The sequence below is a fragment of the Arvicanthis niloticus genome, chromosome 18 (genome assembly GCF_011762505.2).
Source record: "Arvicanthis niloticus isolate mArvNil1 chromosome 18, mArvNil1.pat.X, whole genome shotgun sequence".
In the NCBI taxonomy this organism is placed as follows: domain Eukaryota; kingdom Metazoa; phylum Chordata; class Mammalia; order Rodentia; family Muridae; genus Arvicanthis; species Arvicanthis niloticus.
In genome coordinates, this window is record NC_047675.1 from 39,660,364 (window position 1) to 39,679,750 (window position 19,387).

General features: G+C 42.6%; 1 protein-coding gene across 2 annotated transcripts in view; it reads right to left on the minus strand.

The window, feature by feature from the left end:
- Adamts18 (ADAM metallopeptidase with thrombospondin type 1 motif 18) overlaps positions 1-19,387 on the minus strand; it is a 145,144-nt gene that overhangs the window by 47,919 nt on the left and 77,838 nt on the right. For both annotated transcript variants that reach the window (XM_076915918.1, XM_034522883.2), the window contains 4 exons: positions 18,509-18,646; positions 15,741-15,894; positions 5,415-5,510; positions 1,896-2,044 (listed from right to left, as the gene is read on the minus strand). In XM_076915918.1, coding sequence (XP_076772033.1) covers positions 1,896-2,044; positions 5,415-5,510; positions 15,741-15,894; positions 18,509-18,646 — 537 coding nt within the window. The remainder of the gene's footprint in view (positions 1-1,895; positions 2,045-5,414; positions 5,511-15,740; positions 15,895-18,508; positions 18,647-19,387) is intronic.

The following is a 19,387-nucleotide window of genomic DNA, read 5'->3' on the forward strand; positions in this document are numbered from 1 at the left end:
GCATGCAGTATCTAATTATCTCCAACCTGTACCTTGGGTCTTGGGAAAGAGGACTGAAAAGCTTTTTATAGCGCTCTGATTGCTGACACAATGAAGGATCGTTCGTCTCTTCTGAAAAAGTTGCCTTTTTTTTCTCTGATTTCTTTATGTGTTTTGATTCGCAGTTCACCCAACATGTCCGCTGTGCCTTATAGCCTGCCAGGCCCTCTTGCGGAGCACTTTATAGCCCTCAGCTGGGCTGGTGTTTGTGCACTCTTGACCCCATGCTCATATACAAGGACTCTGGAGAAAGGGAGAGCATTTGCTGGTGGCTTCACTGCCCACGGCATAGAGCTAGGGGACAGGGACAGGGTGCTGGGCTCCATAGCTGTGTTCTAAACCTCTGTGGCTGTCATCCCTCAAACCAGGTGGTAAAATTAACCCTATTTTTCTATGTCCACTCTTCTCAGTCCATCATCCTCTCTACAGGACGATGTTAGTGATGCCTCTGCAGCTAACACTTCCTCTCGGGGGTGGTTATATGTGACCCTGTCATCCTAGGGAGGTTGAGATGAGGACTGTGGGTGCCATATGGGCCTCAGAATCTTTTGTTGTCTATTGGATGTTTCTTGTCTTTCAGATTGGTTGGGTGTCTGTCTGTCTATCTCTGTCTCTCTGTATTTATATCCATCTGTCTGTCACTCTCAATATAAGATCTCACTATGGCTCTGTCTCTGTCTCTCTTTTTCTCTCTGTCTCTGTCTTTCTATCTGTCTCTATCAATATAAGATCTCACTATGTCTCTCTGTCTCCATGTCTCTGTCCGTCTGCCTGTCTGTCTTTTCTCTCTCAATATAAGATCTTACTATGCTGTGTCCCCCACCTCAGTATAATAGTTTACTGTGCTGCCCAAATTAGCTTTAATCCTCCTGGCTCAGCCTCCTCCTGGCTCAGCCTCCTCCTGGCTCAGCCTCCCCCTGGCTCAGCCTCCCCCTGGCTCAGCCTCCCCCTGGCTCAGCCTCCTGAGTGCTAAGACTGTAAGCATATGCCACCACCCCAGGAGCTGCAGGGGTTTTACAGACACTATTCCTAACTCCTCAAATCTTCTGAGATGGAGCTAACATCTCATTTTGTACCTAACACAAGCTTAGAGTTCTGTGACTTTCCCAAAGTCACACAGCTAGAAAAGCGCCAATGAACTTTCTGGGGTCTTTGTACCCCCAACAGCCTAGAACAAAGAGATGCCCTTCCTCTCACGTGTGAATCGGAGTCTTTCCAAGTTACTAAAGCGTCCTTGTGTTTTCCCAGGCTGAGGCCCCATAATGAATAGACTGCCGTGTCCCTAAAGGTGACCACAGGCTACTTTCACCATGTTACTGTATGCTCTAATTAGTTCTCACAGTGCTTTTTTTGTTTTGCTTTTAAAGAAAATTATTATTAGTCATCGATATTTAGAAATTTCACATGTAGGAACGTGTGTTTTTGTTTCTGGTATCTTTTGAGAAGTCAGACAGTCTACCAACAGGGATTGAAGCTTACCCTGCAAGGTCAAAATTATAACACGTCCTGAGAGCATCCATTGGAGACACACATGTTCTACCCATCAAGCCGCCCAGCCATACAATAGCTCAAGTATTTGATTTTAGGACTGCAGAGCCTTGGCTCAAATTAAGAAAAAAACCTCAGCAAGTGATTAGAGTCTTTGATTGTCATTTTTACGCAGAGTGACTCTACTGATGAAGTCTGAATTCTACACACCACACTTCTCCTCCCCCTCCCCCTCCCCCCGCCCCCTTCCCCCACTTCCTAATGCACACAGGCTTCCTACTTAAACAGTAAAACCTTGGCTGGTTGCTTTGAACTGGAAGGGAGAAAAAAAATCCGCACTCGAAAGTCAAGTCTTTCTGGAGCCTTACTTGGGGTTATTGCAGTGTCTCTCCTGGTACTTGACTCCTCCTCCACATGTGCGAGAACATTCTGACCACTTCGACCAGGCAGACCACTGTCCATGGACGGGCCGGGGCCCAAGTTCTCCAAGTTTTACACATTGGCCTTGCCGACACCACTGCAAAAGAACACGCAACACGGCTCCCATCAGAGGCTGCCTGGCAAAGTTCAGGGAGAGGCAGATAGCTATACAATCAAAAAGGGAAATGGGGTCTGGGAAGGCAGGAGGGACAGACAGTATGTAAAGCTGTGACGTAGCCCTTCTGTGCTGTGTTTATAAATGCTCAGCGGCTCGGGGCGGTTTCCGGCATTTTCAAGGCTTCCGCTAGAGTAGTGGTTCTCAACCTGTGGGTCACGACCCCCCAACAGGAATCACGATCCAGACATTATGCATATCAGATATTCTCACTATGGTTCACTGAAGTTATGAAGTAGCAACGAAATAACGTTATGGCAGGCGGGTCGCCGCGGCACGAGGGACTGCATTAAAGGGGCTTAGCATTAGAAAGGTTGAGAAGCACTGTTCTGGAGAAAAGCGGCATTTCCTATTCCCATGCTGAGAGGAACTGTCTATGTAGAGAAACATACAGATAAGATTCTATACAGTGGTCCAAGTATTCAGGCCGAATTACAAGGATCCCTTTGCTGCTTGGAGACAGGGCTACTTATGGAACAATTGTAATGCATTCAAGACTTGATCACTGTGATTATTCCATTATCAAATCAGATGCGAGATACAGCTAACGTGCTTTACCCTACTCAACTGCTACATACTCATCTCATATGAAATTAGCAAGTTTTTGTACAAACAGATTGCATCCAGGGAAGGTGCCCATTTCAGCCCCTCTGATGACTGGTGATCTTCAGCATCCTTTGTTCAGAGGCTCTCATTTGACTGTGAGTCACACAGGTGGGTTAAAGATTCTTTTCTCTTAGCCCCCACTGTTACTTGTACCTTTGCAAGAAATTTGGGTTTCGCTGACGTCCCCTCCCTCTCTTCCCTTCTCCCTTTCTCTTTCTGCTCCTCCTCTAGGGCTTGTGTTTGAGTCTAGTAGTATTGCTTTTTATTTTCCTTGATGTGTTTTCACTTGGAGCTAAGTCCTGCAAGACTTAGCATTACTGTGTGCTTTCCTCAAAAGCCTTTATACTTCAATCCAGAGGGCCGGGGTTTAGGTGATGTCTAGTTTGGCTGAGAAGTGGGGTTCGGTTACAGAATTAAAGGGAGGCTGTTTGATTTCTGGTTCTCCCCTTTCCCTGCATGACTGTTCAGTGTGTCGCTTTGTTGTTGGTGAGTTTTGTCTTGGTTATGTTTTTTTCTTTCTTTCTTAAAATTCTTGCCATGGGCTGATCAATTCTTTTGTTGTAAGCTTTTCTTCTGTCTGGGTTGATCGCCATTTCTGAGTTTGGGATTATATAATACCGTGGGGAACCAGTTGGTCATCTGAGGGTTTTCACTACTGTCAACATACGTCTTTCTTGCTGGGAATCATGGGACCTTTACTGGGCTGACACAGGACAAACAGCTCATGGTCCCCTTAACATCAGCAGCCAACACAGAAGACCAAGTTGCTTTGGTGTCTCAAGAACAGTAGGGGACCAGCACACACCAAGTCTTCTAGAATCCTTCCAAGCATTTTGGAATTAAAGACTACTTTGCATATAGACGTTAGTAGGGAAGCACTGACTTACTCAGTCGCACAGGGACACAAATATAACACACACAGCAGAGTCTAGATCTCATACCTACACAGGACTCATTCTGCTTCTTATAACCAAACAAATTACCGACCAATGGCCCTCAATTTTAATCTAATTTCTTAGATGGAAATGTGTTCCTTATTTCTGTGTCAATCAATGAATGAACTGTGCTACCATGATCTCAGTAGTCACCCTGGTCTTAGGTCAGGCTGCTGGCAGGCTGCCTTCCTGTGCCTTTGCAATCTGTGTAACAAATGGGAATTTACAGAAATCTACATATGGATGCAAATAGCATACATGCATACATAAAATTCTACACATAAAATGTAAATATTAAATAGATACCCATGTAGTCTTATATATCACAATATCCCAAGTGTTTCTTAAATATTCAATATTCCTGAGTAGCCATGACTTGCACTGCACCTTTTAAAATGTATTAGGGAACTTGCTACACAACCTAGGCCGACCTCAACCTCATGGAGATCCATCTGTCTCAGTGTTTTGAATGCTGGGACTACAGAAGGAGAGTCAGTGCCCTGCCTAAATATCTCAGAATACGATGATCTTTCTCTTTTTTTCCTCCTCCTCTTCCTCTTCTTCTGCGGCTTCTGTTGCTGCTGCTTTTTGCTAAAACATTTCAAATGATTTATTTTATTTTATGTGCCCTGGTTTTCTGCCTTCTTGTATGTGTGTGTATGAGGGTGTCATATTCCTTGGAACTGAAGAAGCAGACAGTTGTAAGCTGCCATGTGAGTGATGGGAATTGCATCTGAGTCCTTTGGAAAACTAGCCAGTGCTCTTAGTTGCTGAGCCATCTCTCCATCCCTCAGACCTTCCTCTGTCCCCCGTACACATCTTGAGATGGAAGTACTTAGCTTTCCCTCATTTTAGTTTCATGTGTCTGTGCTCTGCTTCCATTTCTGTACTCTCTCAAAAGACTCTCCAATTTAAACTCCGGTGTCTACTTTGGTATATGTACTCAGTACAGTTCACTTGACATTCATACTGAATTCTAAGCAAGGTTCCTTTACTGGGTGATAGCGGCTAGTGCTTAAGGAAGAGATGATTGAATGCCAGTAACCGTTGATGGCTTCTGCTACGGGTTCTTGGAAGAATAGGGCTGACTTTTCAGTGTGTCTCATTTCCATACCTTCTGAGCCTTATCCTGATACTTGGTACTCAATAGTCACCAAGGAATTGAAATCACATTAAATAACCAATTCTTCTCCTCAGGTTAATAGTGTTTTAAGAAAGTGAATTACAGAGATCAGCAAATATGTACCACCTCATCATACGTTAAAATTCGATCACGGTCTTTTAAATAGACTTGCTAAATTTGCTTCAATAATTTCTCTGTCAAGGGCACCTTTCCTGCCATATCCTCGTAGGAAAAGGAAGACAATAGAAGTGATTATGAAAGGTCACATAGACTGTCATTTCTGTTACTCCTGGGAATACCTGTCCCCCTTGGGGCTCTCCCATAGGATATGGAGTTTAGCTCACAAATAGAACACAGCAGAGCCTATCAGTTGAGTGACATAGAGATACTTAAGATGCAAAGCCCCATCTAAAAAAAGAGACACAAATACAAATATCTGCATAAAAACAAACGAACTGGCTTATATTGAAATTCTGTTTTATAATTCTCGCCTGGCAATGCTTGCTACTTTAAAGAGAAGCTAGAAGAAGAAAAATGAAAGCAGCTAAGAAAAATGTGCTGTTCTATGGCTATAGTTTTATGACCTCAGCACCATTCCAGAGCTACAGACTAACAAGTGCACAGTTACCATACTCAAGCCGCAGACGGTCCCTTCTGCTGCAGGCATGAACTTGGTTTCGCATCTGTGGCCCACGCGGTGGCACCAGAGTGATTTGCAAATGTCCTGAAAGGAAGAGAGAGAGAGGGAGAGAGAGAGAGAGAGAGAGAGAGAGAGAGAGAGAGAGAGAGAGAGAGAGGTGGTGAGACTGGCAATACACACAAAAGGGCAGACAGTCAAAGCTTTGGGGTGCAGTATTTTACTTGGGGATGGATGCGATCCAACAAGCTCCTCAGAAAGTACAGGCAAGTGGAATTGGTAGCAGTAAAGTGATTTGTCGCGGTAAGTAGATAAAGAGGAAGTGTCTGCAGAACTGGCATGTTCATGTATATTTAGTGATTGGGGTGGTAGCACTGATTAATGTCCAGAGCACTGAGAGTTTGGACCTAAGAGGTAGGTAGGTTGGGGTGTGTGTGTATGTGTGTATGTGTGTATGTGTGTGTGTGTATGTGTGCATGCACCACATTTGAGTGTGTGTGTGTGTGTATGCATGTGTGCCCATATGTAAATACACATGTGGAGGTCAGAGGACAACTTGCAAGCATCAGTTCTCTCCTTCCACCATGTAAGTCCTGGCAAACTCAACCTCACCAGGCTTAGTGGCAAGCACCTTTACCCTCTGAGCCATCATCTCATTGGGCCCGAGGTCTGTTTTCTGATGACAATGACAATATCCTGGGTAGCAGAACAGAAGGGACGAGTAAAGAGAGCAACTCTGACTCTGGCCATGTCCACAGCATGTTTTAAGAGTTGCTACCAGCTACAGGTCCATTTTTCTCTAGCTGTCAGTCTAAAAGTTATCAAACTATCACCTGCGCCCTCACAGAGGTATTCTTATGGACAAACAAAACACTGCATGGTCAGAGACCATTCTGCTTGGCACACATGCCTCCTAGTGTGTTGGTCATTATTGTTACCATCATTGCCACGTTCTTGACCTTGTGATTTTCCAGTGCCATTGCAATCTAATTTTTACACTAGACCTATGAGGTAATCTAAAGGGTTTCGAGGCAGTCTCTTAATAAATGGAATCAGACTTTCCATCTATACGGGCTTCCATATCAAGGTACTCTCAAATGGAAGGCAGTTTTGAGCAAGACGTGTGGGGAGGATAGTTTGGACTGGAGGAGAAAAGGATCTCCATGGAAACAGTTAAAGTCAGTCCTATGGACCTGGGCTAGAGGCATCATCCATCTATTTGGAACAAAGATCATTTTGCTAGTGAGCTTCTTCAAACTTAGTATCAGTTCAAGCCATAACTTTGAAGACTAAATAGGTTTGTGTCCTACAGCCAATGGAGAGCCGTGACCCATACCTATACAGCAGTCATCAAAATGATCCCAGCACAGAGCAAAGAAAAGAAAAGACCTAAAAAGAAAGGGCAGGGAATGGAGGGGAAGGGTGGTCTAGACACCACCGCCAAAGCCAAGCCACAGGGCTGAGACAAAGGGCAGCTGGAGAAGAGCAGGCAAAACACGGGGATTCCAGAGTGAAAGGAGACAGGCTGTACGGACATGTTATTTCCCCTGTGGTGAAGTGCAGAAGTCAAACGTAATTATAGCCAACGACATGCTTTAACGACCACAAAAACCCTCTGAGAAAACTCCCTTTCAAAGTAAACAAAAAATAGGGGCTTGCACTTTTTTTTTTTTTTTTGCTCATACCTCCCTCTCTCTCTCCCCCTTCAGTATATTCTACTTTGTCTTATCTATAATTACCTGGACTTAAGTCATAATTTAAGAGAAAGAGAAATAACCACAGAGACCCTAAGGTTTCATGTTGCCTGGATATGATCCCCCCACTTCAACAAGACCACATATTTAAGCTGTGCTGGCTGTACTGGGTCCTGTCATTTGCTGACCCATGTTCTCTGGTTATATTCCACAGGACAAGTTCCTTCTAGTAAAATATGACACGTTGAAAATGTTTAAAAGCTTCTGAAAAACTCAAATTCTATAGGTTGTATACATATCCAGATGCTCACCAGCCCTTCTTAAGTTGTACGATCATGTTGACTTTATCTTCAAAATACCTCCTGAATCTAAACAATTGTTCCCACACCCACTGCTGCCACCCTGTCCCCTGACACTTTGCATGTGTCTTTATGCCATACCCTTTATCAGACAGCAAGTTGTTCACTTTAACTCCATCGCTACCTGGTGAATTCTCAACAAGGCACTAGCTGATATAATGGCCCATAGTTGTATATGACTTTTGACCTAGTCACATCTCATACTTTGAGAGTCAGATATGATATATGGGTATCATATTCGATAACAGAGGACAGTCCCATCATTATAGAAAGTTATACTAGCCAGCATTATGAGCTAAAGGGAGCCTTCCATGTCAGTCAGTCAGTCAGCTCATGTTACTTCTTTGTGCAAATTACATGATGCTGTCTCACTACACTCAATGTAAATCCAGAGTCCTCATCCCCTTTCATGCCAGACACTGAATCCTCTTTATCCCTCTGATCTCTTATCTTACAGGTTAGCTCTTGCTGTTGTGGTTCCATTCCCTTGGCTTCGATAAAACCTCCTGCTAAAAGCAGCTTATAGGGGGAAGTTGAACTAGTTAATAAGAATTCTAGGCTAAAATTCACAATAGCAGAGAAGTCACAGAATCAGGACCTTGAAGCAGCTAGTCCACAATCAGAGAAAGAATCACTGTATCAATGCTTTCTTGATCTCAGCTGGCTTTCTCCTCTCTGATACACTTCAGAGCTCCCTGACTAGGGAATGGTGCTGCCCACAGTGGGCTGGGTCTTCCTACATCAATTAATCATCAAAATAGTACCCCCAAGACATTCCCACTGACCAATTTGATCTAGATAATTCCTCATTAAGGCTTCCTTTCCTGGGTGATTCTATGTTGTATCAAGTTTACAGTAAAACTATGCAACACACTTGCTTATAGCTGCTCTGTCTACTCTGGCTCAGCACTCTGAAAGCACCTCCAGGTTGCTCCATACACTGACCTTTACACTTCTTGTTCTATCTGTATCCCCAGTGAATACCTAACAGTGGCTCACTTTCTTATTTCCTTCCAGTCTGCCTAAAGTTCATTCTCAGAACTCATTTGTGTGTGTGTGTGTGTGCTTGCACATGTATGTGAGCTTGTGTTTGTATCAGGGCTTTACATGCTAGGCAAATGCTCTAAAACTTACTGATATCCCAGCATCATTAATGAAAATTAAATCAGCCACCACCCAACCAATCTGAAACCTATTCTCTTCCAAAGCCATTTCACCAATAATTTATTTGCTTTTAATTTTTTAATTTGTTTACAATATTCTCCATGTAGCGTCTTCCTTCCTAACAGAGTGCCACTGTTGTGAGGACAGGGCACAAGGCAGACTTCAATAAATATTTTTCAACAAGTCAGTATACGAATTAAAATGACTGAGTTTATAATTAGAAAACAACCTCGCTGGTAGTAAAGAATCTGGGATTCTCAAGAGGAGTCTTCAATAAATATGCCAGTGGTGGTGGAACACACCTTTAATTCAGCACTCAGGAGGCAGAGGCAGATGGAACTCTGTGATTCTGAGGCCAAACTGGTCTATATAGTAAAAATACAACTCAAAATAAAGGTATGAGACTGAAAATGTTCTAAGAAACATAATGAAATTGGGCACTGCTGGGGATATTGGTCCAAGAAAGAGCACTTAACCAGCATGCAGGAAGCTCCAGGTTCAACTCACTATGGGAAAGACAAGAAAGAAAAGGACAAATAATCCAAGCCCCGTTGCTAAGACTTTCCCCTATATTATTTGATTGACTCCACACATGTTCTCTTCAGTGTGCTTAATGGGGAAAATGAGACTCAGAAAAAGTCAGAGGCATTCTTCAACTGCTCTTAGCAGCAAGTCTCTCTGAGGCTGGGACTGAAACACCTTGTGTTTAATCTCTCCACCCAAGCTTTGAAGTGGGGGGCAGTAATTAAAAAGCAGCCACCAACAGACAATGTTATTGAGATCATTTTAAGAATCAAGTTTACTGAACTATCGTTTGCAGCAATCTGCACCTGTTTGAAGCATATGGATCTCAAAGCTCTGACCAAATATATGCAACAGAGCAGACACTACAACAATCAAGACAAAACATTGGTCACCCTTCAAAATAACCCTCCTGGAGGCAACTGCTGTTGTGGTATCTGTCAAATATTGCATATCTGTCCTTCAACTTCAGAGTGTAGAATTATATCAAATGGACTCATGGTTTGTTTGTTTTTTTTTTTTTTCCCAACGTGTTGTTTTTAGTTCTCCGTGTTTCTGTGTATGGTTACTTTTTAAATAAGATAAACATATAAGTCTGTATTCAGTCACTGTCTTAAGGACATTTGAAGGTTGCCTCCAGTCTTTGACTCTTGTCAGGCAAGCAGTAGCTAAGAATACTACTGACTAAGTCACTTTTGTCCTGAGTATCTTTTATGCTTTCTCCCAGACAAAACACTTAGAGGGGATTTTCTGGATCCAAGGGTAAAGACAGGTGCATAAAGATATAGCTATTTCTATATAAATCAATAGCTACATTCCCCAGTGTTCAAAAAGTTCATTCAAATGTATATAATCCAGAATTCAATCCATGTTGACTCAGAAGCCAGGGTTTCATAGTTTTCTATTGGTGTTCTCCATGTGATCTTAGGTTAGTTTAATTCGATTGCTTTAGTGTTGCATTCAAGGGGAACAATAATAATGCCATAGATTTTTCTATCAGTATGTTAATGGAATATTGGATTCAGACAAGGAGAGATCTAGAAAAACAAACAAACAAACAAACAAACAAACAAACATTACAGACTAAGAAGTGCTTGAGTATGGCTGCAATCTGTGGCCAACTGGTCTGCAACACAATCTAGTGTTAAACTAACTGCACTTCCCCTTTTGCAGATAAGAGGGGCAAGCCAAACTCTCTGTTGGAGATGGGGCATCTTCAGAAAATTTTTAGGAGAGAAATATGGCTTCTTTAGCCAAATGGCACAAACAAGCAATGCTGGGAATACCTTGTAGTGTGCAAGATGCCATCTCTTTCTGCACACACATGTGTATCAGGCATGCATAAGTGTGTATGCATGTTTGAATGTGGAGGGGCACATGTGTGCATACGTGTTTAGAGGCCAGAGGTCAGTGTTGGGTATCTTCCTCAACTGTATACATTTTGTATTTGTTTTTGATTTTTATTGAGACAGGGTCTCCTACTGAAACCAAAGTTCATTGATTCTGCGAGTTTTGCCCAAAGATCCCATCCTGCCTTCTGAGCCTTGGGATCACAGGCTAACTGCCATGCTCAACAACCAACTGGCATGCTCAGCAGCCTGGATGTTATAAATGGGTGCTGAGGAGTCAACTCTAGTTTGCACATCTTAGCTCCTGAGCCATTTTCCCAGCCTGAGATAACCCTTCTATCACATAAATCACTCTGAAGGATGAGAGAGAGGATGGAAGCAAATTCTACTTTATGAAAATGGGAGTATCTAAAACAGTGAACCTTGACCATTTGTTTTAGGACCTCCTGTTATGTCAGACAAATAGTGAGTAGGTTTTACACCAACTCAGGCAAGAAGTAAGTATACATGATTCTAATATGGAACCACAAGTTCATAATGGTGATACAGAAGGTGGAGCATAGAGGAAATAGTGTTTAAATGATCTTGGGGAGAAAGAGATGTACCTCTTGGGCCCCATCTTTAGCAGTACAGGATGATGACATGTTCATCATACAGAAGGCAATGCAGTATTCTAGAATGGGAAATCCACAGACACTTGAGAAATGAAACATTAAATCGAATTTTTGAAGGAGCATAAGGGCATTGATGTAACTAAGATGTAAGTTAGTGGGGGAAAGGTAGTAGAAATTGAACGATGATGTGGAATATTACAGAGCACTTGGAAGAAGCTGCTGGAAACTTTCCATTTATTCCTCCTTCTTTAAGTTCAATGTCAAATTCTTAAGAGGTAAAACACCCATATCCCAGTGTTTTCTAGAAGAAATGCTCTCTGAAATGATGGGCACTCAAACATTCACTAGGATTCAGATGTCTTCCCCACAATTTCTATTTGGTTTCAAACTCTCTCAGTGGGCCAATATATGGATAGTTGTGCCATAGGTATATGATGGTAATGGGGACTACCGAGACAAAATCAGCTCTGGGGTACTCCTTTTGTTCTACTTATGTTCACTGCAGGGAAATCGCCAGCATGCAAGCATTGATTGGCTCCTGTGCCATGCTTTAGACCTCGCGGTTAGCATCACCAGTTTGACTTGATGAGCCAGCATCCGTTTCTTTTTAAGTGTATAACATTGAGTGGATGTTCTTCTCATCAGTTGCTAGGGAAGTAATCCTTTTTAGGTTTGTCTAAATGGCATGGACCACCTGGTCATGTTAGCAACTCATTTTCATGAACACTGCTTTTCCCAGGCTATGGTTTGAACCCCCAGTACTCACATTTTGGGAGCTTAGTCTCCAGTGTATCAACGTTGCGAGGTGAAGTCATTATCAAACAGGGTCTAGTGGGGAAATTTCAGATGAGTGGAGAAGTGCTCTTGACAGGGGTTATTGTGTGGCTGTTTCCTTCTGATTGAAACATCCCCTCCTGGAGAGGGGGCTCTGAGGAGTCAGGAAGTGCGGGTAACTTATACATCCCTGGAATCTCCTGTTATTTTTAAGATCCACGGATCCATTCCAAAGGTTACACTGGCAATAACGAATTGCAGAGGGGAAGAAGTTCTTCAACTGCCCAAGCTGCCGCCAAGTTGTACAGAGACTTCTAGGGATGGGATGCAGCTTGCCCACAGCACCACTGATGCTAGGTGGGCAGTTGTGTGGTATTTCCGTCTCTGAGTCATCCATGCACCTGTAAGGAAGCCTAAGAAGCTCCTTGGTTTGCTAAGCTAGACTTGTGTAGAATGATCTATTTGCTCTGTTGTTAGTGTCCTAGCTGAGGGAGCCAGGATAGAAATATGCTTCTGACTCCCCAGGGAATTTCACACAACAGAAACCAAGGTATTTTTCCTGTGACCCTAGTTAGTTCTCATGTGAGTGGGGCACTATAATAGCCTGGGCCTGGTTTCACTATCTCCCTTTCTGGTTTAACACTTGCAGTGGGGTTATTTTCTTTTATATGTGCTCTGGCCATGGACATTATCCACATTGTGGCACAGTTAGGAAAACCCTCACTAGAGTTGACCAACAGCAGTGCAGCATCGTGAACCACTCTGTCAGCTGTCAAGTAAAGCATTCTCATTTTCTCCGTATACAGACATGCTTTAGGACTTTTGTTACAGGCCTCAAACTGGAAGACCTATCATGGGATGGAACAGAGATCAGTGTGGTTTGCTCTTCAAAGAAATGTGAAGCTGGGAGAAGAGGGAGATTGAGCACAAGTAAAAAATCGTCTCAGATACCTCTGTTGTTATGGAAAAGTCAAGCGCGTCGGTTGGCAGTGATGTTGAACATGGAAGAGATCAAGAGAAAACACCCTTATGTAGAAGGATGCACCTAGACCCACAGGACAATCTCACAAGTTAGCCAGAGAACTATTACCTTCTCTTTACAGATGTGGACATGCAGATCAAGGGAGGCTGCATTGTTTGTCCAAGATTCTAGACAAAGTTGGAATTAGACACTAATCCCAGGTCTGCCTTAATTCCCAAGGGTAGAGTAAGAGTATATGCATGTGTGCATGAAAGCTTTTTATAAAACAGAATTATTTTGTTTTTAAGCATTCTTTCTGTCTGTCTCTCTGTCTCTCTCTGTCTCTTTCTGTCTCTGTCTCTGTCTGTCTGTCTCTCTCTCTCTCTCTCTCTCTCTCTCTCTCTCTCTCTCTCTCTCTCTGTGTGTGTGTGTGTGTGTGTGTGTGTGTGTGTGTGTGTGTGTTTGCACATAAGTATAGTTGCTCCAAGAAGCCAAAAGAAGTTGTCAGGTCTCTTAGAGCTAGAGTGCAGGAAGTTATAAGGAGTCTGGGTACTGCACTCATGTCCTCTGGAAGAGCAAGAAGCACTAACCACTGAACCATCCCTCTACCTCTGTATACATGCTTATAACCGCCATGTAACCCTGCCTTTCTATTAGGAATGGCTAAGTTCATGAAGATTGAAGGGAAAAGACTGAAAGAGAAAATAATGACGGCACAATGAAGGCCTTGAAGATAAGTGCAAGTATTTTTTAATAATATTTTACTGTGTTGAAAACTCTCTCTCTCTTTCTCTCTCTCTCTCTCTTTCTCTCTCTCTCTCTCTCTCTCTCTCTCTCTCTCTCTCTCTCTCTCTCTGTGTGTGTGTGTGTGTGTGTGTGTTTGTGTGTTGGAGCACAGCAGGGCACTATGTATGACCACTAGAGGTGTGGCCATGACTCAGGTTATAAGCCAAGATTAGAAAAATACCAAAGGCTAGTTCACAGGGAAAACAAACCCACACTCAGGAGCCATCAATCAATCTCGCCTCCCCCCTCCGTTGGCGTCTTAAACCATGTCTGCTAACCCAGACTCCCTAGCTCCCTTCCAGACAAGCAGGCATCTCTGACTCGGCCATCATTTTAGGTCTTTTCATTTAGAATTTTCATTTCCATCCACTATGCTTTCCAGGGTCAATGAAGGCTGAGATACCATCTTTTAAAAATATGATGTGGCACCAGAAAATGATTAAGGTGAGGTACTGACACCCTACTTGCCGCCTGACACAGAACAGGCGTGACCCCGGTGGTGGAATGCTACTCATTCAGGAGCTCCCTTGAAATTCTAAAGGGAACCATACTTATTACTAGCTCTGTACTTACAACGTGTGCATATTCAAGGACTGAGAAAGCTGGTGAATGAATGAAGAAAATGAAGGGCATACTCAGGAGAAACATTCTACAGTGAGTGGGTTACTCCCCCAATGTGATTTAACGGAGAAAATTGAAACAGATTTTAAACTTGCTCATTTTTTTAAAAAAAGACCTACCATACGTAAACACTTGCCAACATAAAGCCCATGTGTTGTGAAGGATATGCCCAAAAGATGCAGCTGTAGATTCGTTTTTAATAGTAGTGCTTTTAAATTACATCAACTTACACAGCTTCATGTCAAACCTGACTGGATAGATACTGCTTCTCAAGAATGGACTTCTGTTTCATAGGTGGAGTTCTCTTACTGAAAAGCATAAAGCTACAGGGGTACCACACAAGTCAAGACAGCAGCTGCTGAACTGTCTGTCTGACGAAGGAAAACGCCAGGAAAGAGAGGAGGAGGCTTAACTTCCACATAGGTGATTTGTTTTGTTTAGATTTCATCATATAAAAGTTGTGTGGCTTTAGGCAAGCTGGATACCTTCTCTGGGATGTAGCAAAAAGGGAAGCAATAATTTTTACTTCAAAGTGGTTTTGAAGATGGACGTCATGTGCAATAAATCTTTCAGTGGAATGCCTTTTGTAGGACGGAGGGTCATGCAGAGAGTGCCAGAATGACGGTGGTGGCAGCGATAGGATGACACTGTGACTGCTGATGTGTGTTGCTATGGTGATGGAGTAAAAGCAATAGAGGAGGAGGAAGAGGAAGAGAAAGAGGAGGAGAAAAAGGAAAAGGATGAGGAGAAAGGACAGAAGTAGTGGGGGAAAGAGAGGCTACCAACCTCCCTATTTCCCACGCTTCACATCTTCCACCAGACACTGGAAATAAACGACCTTTAAAATCATGGCACATTTTATTGGCATTGGGACTACAGTGTCGCCAGGAGTGCACCTCTTGACAGAGCACGACACGGTCTCTCTTATTTCCACGTACTAGAATTTTGTCTTTTCTCACTTATGGTTGCTACGATCTTGCTTCCCAAAGAGTGAGTCAATGCAAAAACCATGCTGAGAATATGAAGGAGGCAGTCAACTTCCGGTATCAGAGAAGAGTTGTCTGCTGTATTAGTTTTCTTACACTGTGAAGGGCACACATTTATTCACGTGGTAGTGATTTTGAAGCCCACCGCTTTAAACGTGCATAAAGACAACAAAGGCCTTGGTTAACGGGAGCCATCATTCTCAGCTTTACCATGAAGAATAAAGCCTGAAAGTTAGAAGGGGAACATTTTCTTCCAAGGACACAGACAACTGGTATTTAAACCAGGCATGCATGGGTCTATGGGGGATATGCCTGGATAATTCATTGACAGGAAAATTACCACTTAATTATCATGCCAAACAAATGACATTTCGGAGATAACCCAGATGCTAACCTTTGGCCTCCGCAAACCAAATGTTTATCCTTTTGGTAGGTACAGGCACATGGCACACCCTTAATGCAAGTTAGACATCACAAGGAAACATACCTTCATAACCCCAAGGCTGCACAGCTTGGCTTTGGCTCCAAATTGCCACTTACACTGTGTGTCGGCATCATAAATCTGTCCCGGGAGTTTGTCCGGATATTTATACTGTCCCGTTTGCTTGGGCTCATCCACCAGACAGCCAGCCTGTGGTGTACTATATCGATAACACATCCTTATTAACGGCTCTGTTCATCTGTGACCTTTTCTACTTCAATCTGCACCTCTGTGAGGGCAGTCATGCAAAGAAACATATAATGTGCTTAGAGACACAGGCATGTGTTTAAAGTTTAAAAAAAAAAAAAGAAGTATGTTTTATTGCAAAGAGTGAGTCCCGTCTAAAAGGCTGGAATGCGCATCATCACAAAGGGTTTTATAGGGGGCTGGAAGTTCTGGCCATCTAACTAATGCATCCTGGGATTGGGTAGGGGATGGAAGTGTAAATATAAGTAAAATCTCCCTTCTACAGTCTCATCCCGACAACACTGGACATTTTTTTTTTACTGAGAGCCTACTGTAGGGTTAGCATCAGCTTAAGAAATTAAAGCACAGAATAGGCCAGGCACAAAGGATGTCTGTCTTCATGGGGTTTTAAAGTGATGGTATACTTTTTAAAGATAGAACTAAGAAGAGCTATACATTGTCTCAAATAAGCTTTGCAAACAAAACAAAACCAAACAAAGTGATAGCCAAAGAATCAGGAGGTTCTGGTTGTGCTGTTGTAGGCCTAGAATCCTAGCATTCAGGAAGGAGATGTTCAAAACCATCCTAGGCATATATAAGAGACCTTGTGTAACATATAAGAGCACCCCATAAAATAAACTTTAGAACCAGGGGCAGAAGGCAGAAAGCTTCCCTGAGGGGTCTTGACAATGTGGTAAGGATATTTTTTTTAACAAAATAATCTCATTCCCAATTTATTTATGGAATCAAACTGTGCCATCACTAAGAGGTTAATTAGTGTGTGATATTAAATGCAACTGTGGAGGCAGATACAGGGAGGTACTATCAACCATGCATCCATAATGACTTTACAGAATTCTTGTAAGCATCCTTAATGATTATAACTCCCACAAGGGCTGTTATGTGGCTGAAACAAGAAAATGCAATGGGCTTTACGCAGCAGTGAAAGTAATGTCAATTGCTGCCATAGCTATCACTACTGCAGAAAGCCCAAAACAGCAGTGACATAATGGTGGTAATTTAATCCACATGGAGTTGATCTTGACGTATGATATTTACGGAGCCCATCCTCACGTGCAGTAGGGAAGACAATGTCAATCCCCAAACAATGAACCTAAAATTAATATGAAAATATATGGGGACGTGGGTTGTGATAAATCAGCAAATATCTGTCCGTTTTTACTATGCGTTGGGCATCAGTCAGCCATACATGCTCTCATTTAATCTCCCTTATTGATGTAACTTTTCTGTGAACATTTTTAGCTAATATACAGTAGCCTAGGTGTGAACATATCAGGAACATTAATTTGTCATGAAATTCACTAATATCTGGCCAAAGGGAGCGATTAGAGTGCACATATCTCTGTGTTATGTCAGATCTATGTGAATTAACATGAACTAAAAAGATGAACATGCATGTATGCCATTAAGCATTGAGTTCTTTTTTTAAGGTTTACTCTTATTTTTTTTTTATTTAAGTGTGTGTCTCTCTGTGTAAGCATTTGGCAGAAGTCAGAAAAGGGCATCCCTCTAGCTGGAGCCACAGGTATTTGTGAGCCATCCAACATGAGTGCTGAGAACTAAACTCCAGTCCTCTGCAAGAGCAGCAGGCACTCTTAATTGCTGAGCCATCTCTCCAGCCCTGGGTTCATTTTAAAAATATAAATCAAATGCTGGGCTCTCCTAAGTTTTACAAAAGCTGGTGTGTTAAGTTAAAAGTAAAAAGGCTATACATCTAGGAGTCCTGGAAGTTGATAGAAAGAGAGAGTGGGGGGGGGTAAGGAAAGGAGGTAGGGAGAGGTAGAAAGAGAGAGACAGAGAGACAGAGAGAAAGAGAGACAGAGGGGGGGATATAAATTTTAGATTTTAGCACGAGAATGAACCTAAGTGTGAGTCTTGAGCCTGCAGCATGCCAGATGACAAACATTAAGCAATTTATTCCTGTGTGCCTGTGTCTATGTGTTTACACATATGCGAGCTCCTGAACACAACCCAAGTGTGCAGGTTTAAAGGTCACCTTGCGGGAATTCGATTCTCTCTCCACCATGGCACTCCCCAGTGTGGAATTCAAGTAGTCAGGCTTGAGAGCAGGTGCATTTACTACTGGGCCCTCTTGCCACCCAGGGAGGCAATATGTGGAGGGAACCTAGCATACTAAGCGGCCTTAAATATATTTTCAACAACCAGATCATTGTAATTATCAGTGTCTTCATAATAGGAATTTTTAGCCTTTCTCTTCCCTGAGATACCAAAAGATATTTCACTGGAGTATTTGCCATGTGGTTCATTTCCCTTATGGGTGCTAGAAGTTAAACCTGGTGCTTCGTGTATGTGAGGCAAGCACTCTACTGGTGAGCTCTATCTGTAAGCCCCTCCCTCTTTACTCTTTATTCTTCAGGCTGGCCCTGAACTTACATTTTAACCCAGGTTAGACCATTACCTTTCAATCATACTGTCTCAGCCTCCCAAGCAGTCACAATGACCAGCCTGTCCACCAGGCCTGGCTTGAATATTTGCTTTCATACCCACTGGATACTGACTGCTACAGAACTGGACACAGAATACCCCAGAGTTTTGTCCATTTTTACCTGAGGAATTTCTTTAGATACTGTCGGCTGCAGGAAGACCATGAAAACACCCCATTGTTTCCGGTCAGCGTGGGTGACATGATGTTGCCTTCTGCCTTCCTGCAGGGGTTACCTTCACCATCGTGAACCATGCCAAAGCTGAAACAGAAAGGAAAACTGCCTTCTGTGAACCCATGTTCCAAGTTACCGCCAGAAAAAATGGGGGGAAAAATACACCAAGACTCAGGAGACCCAGGTGGAAGGTAGGAATTATGACAAAAATTAGTTACTATGAACTGCTGTATAATTTCTGCAGAAAAACTCAAATAATGTTAAAGACTTACTTATTGGCCACAAAACCAAAGAATAGTTTATCTGTTATGTATGTAAAGGCCAGGACATCTTGGTAAAGATTTCTTAGGTTAGACCAGTAAGGTGGCTCAGCAGTTAAAGACACTTAAATCCAAACTTGACTGTTGGAGTTCAATCCCTGGAGCACACAGGATACAAGGAAAGAACAGACCCCTACAAATTACACACACACATACATACATACACACACACATACACACACACATACATACTCATATGTACAAATACTCATGCATGAGCACATGCATTCATGCATGAATTCACATAAAAGTAAAATAAAATGAGCAAAATAATAAATGTTAAAGGGATTTCAGTGTCTTAAAGCTTAGATGGCTCATTTCTAAAAATTAAAAATAGCCAATTTCTCCTGACATGAATCCTAGAGCTATGGTACAGAAGCACAGAGTAAGGAGGATGTAGGCACAGGAGAAGATAATTACGAGCCCTTTCTTGATATTCATTCATAAAGCTAACACCATATAAATCTTCCCTCAAACGATGGTCAACTGATTAGCTCAAGTCTCTAAT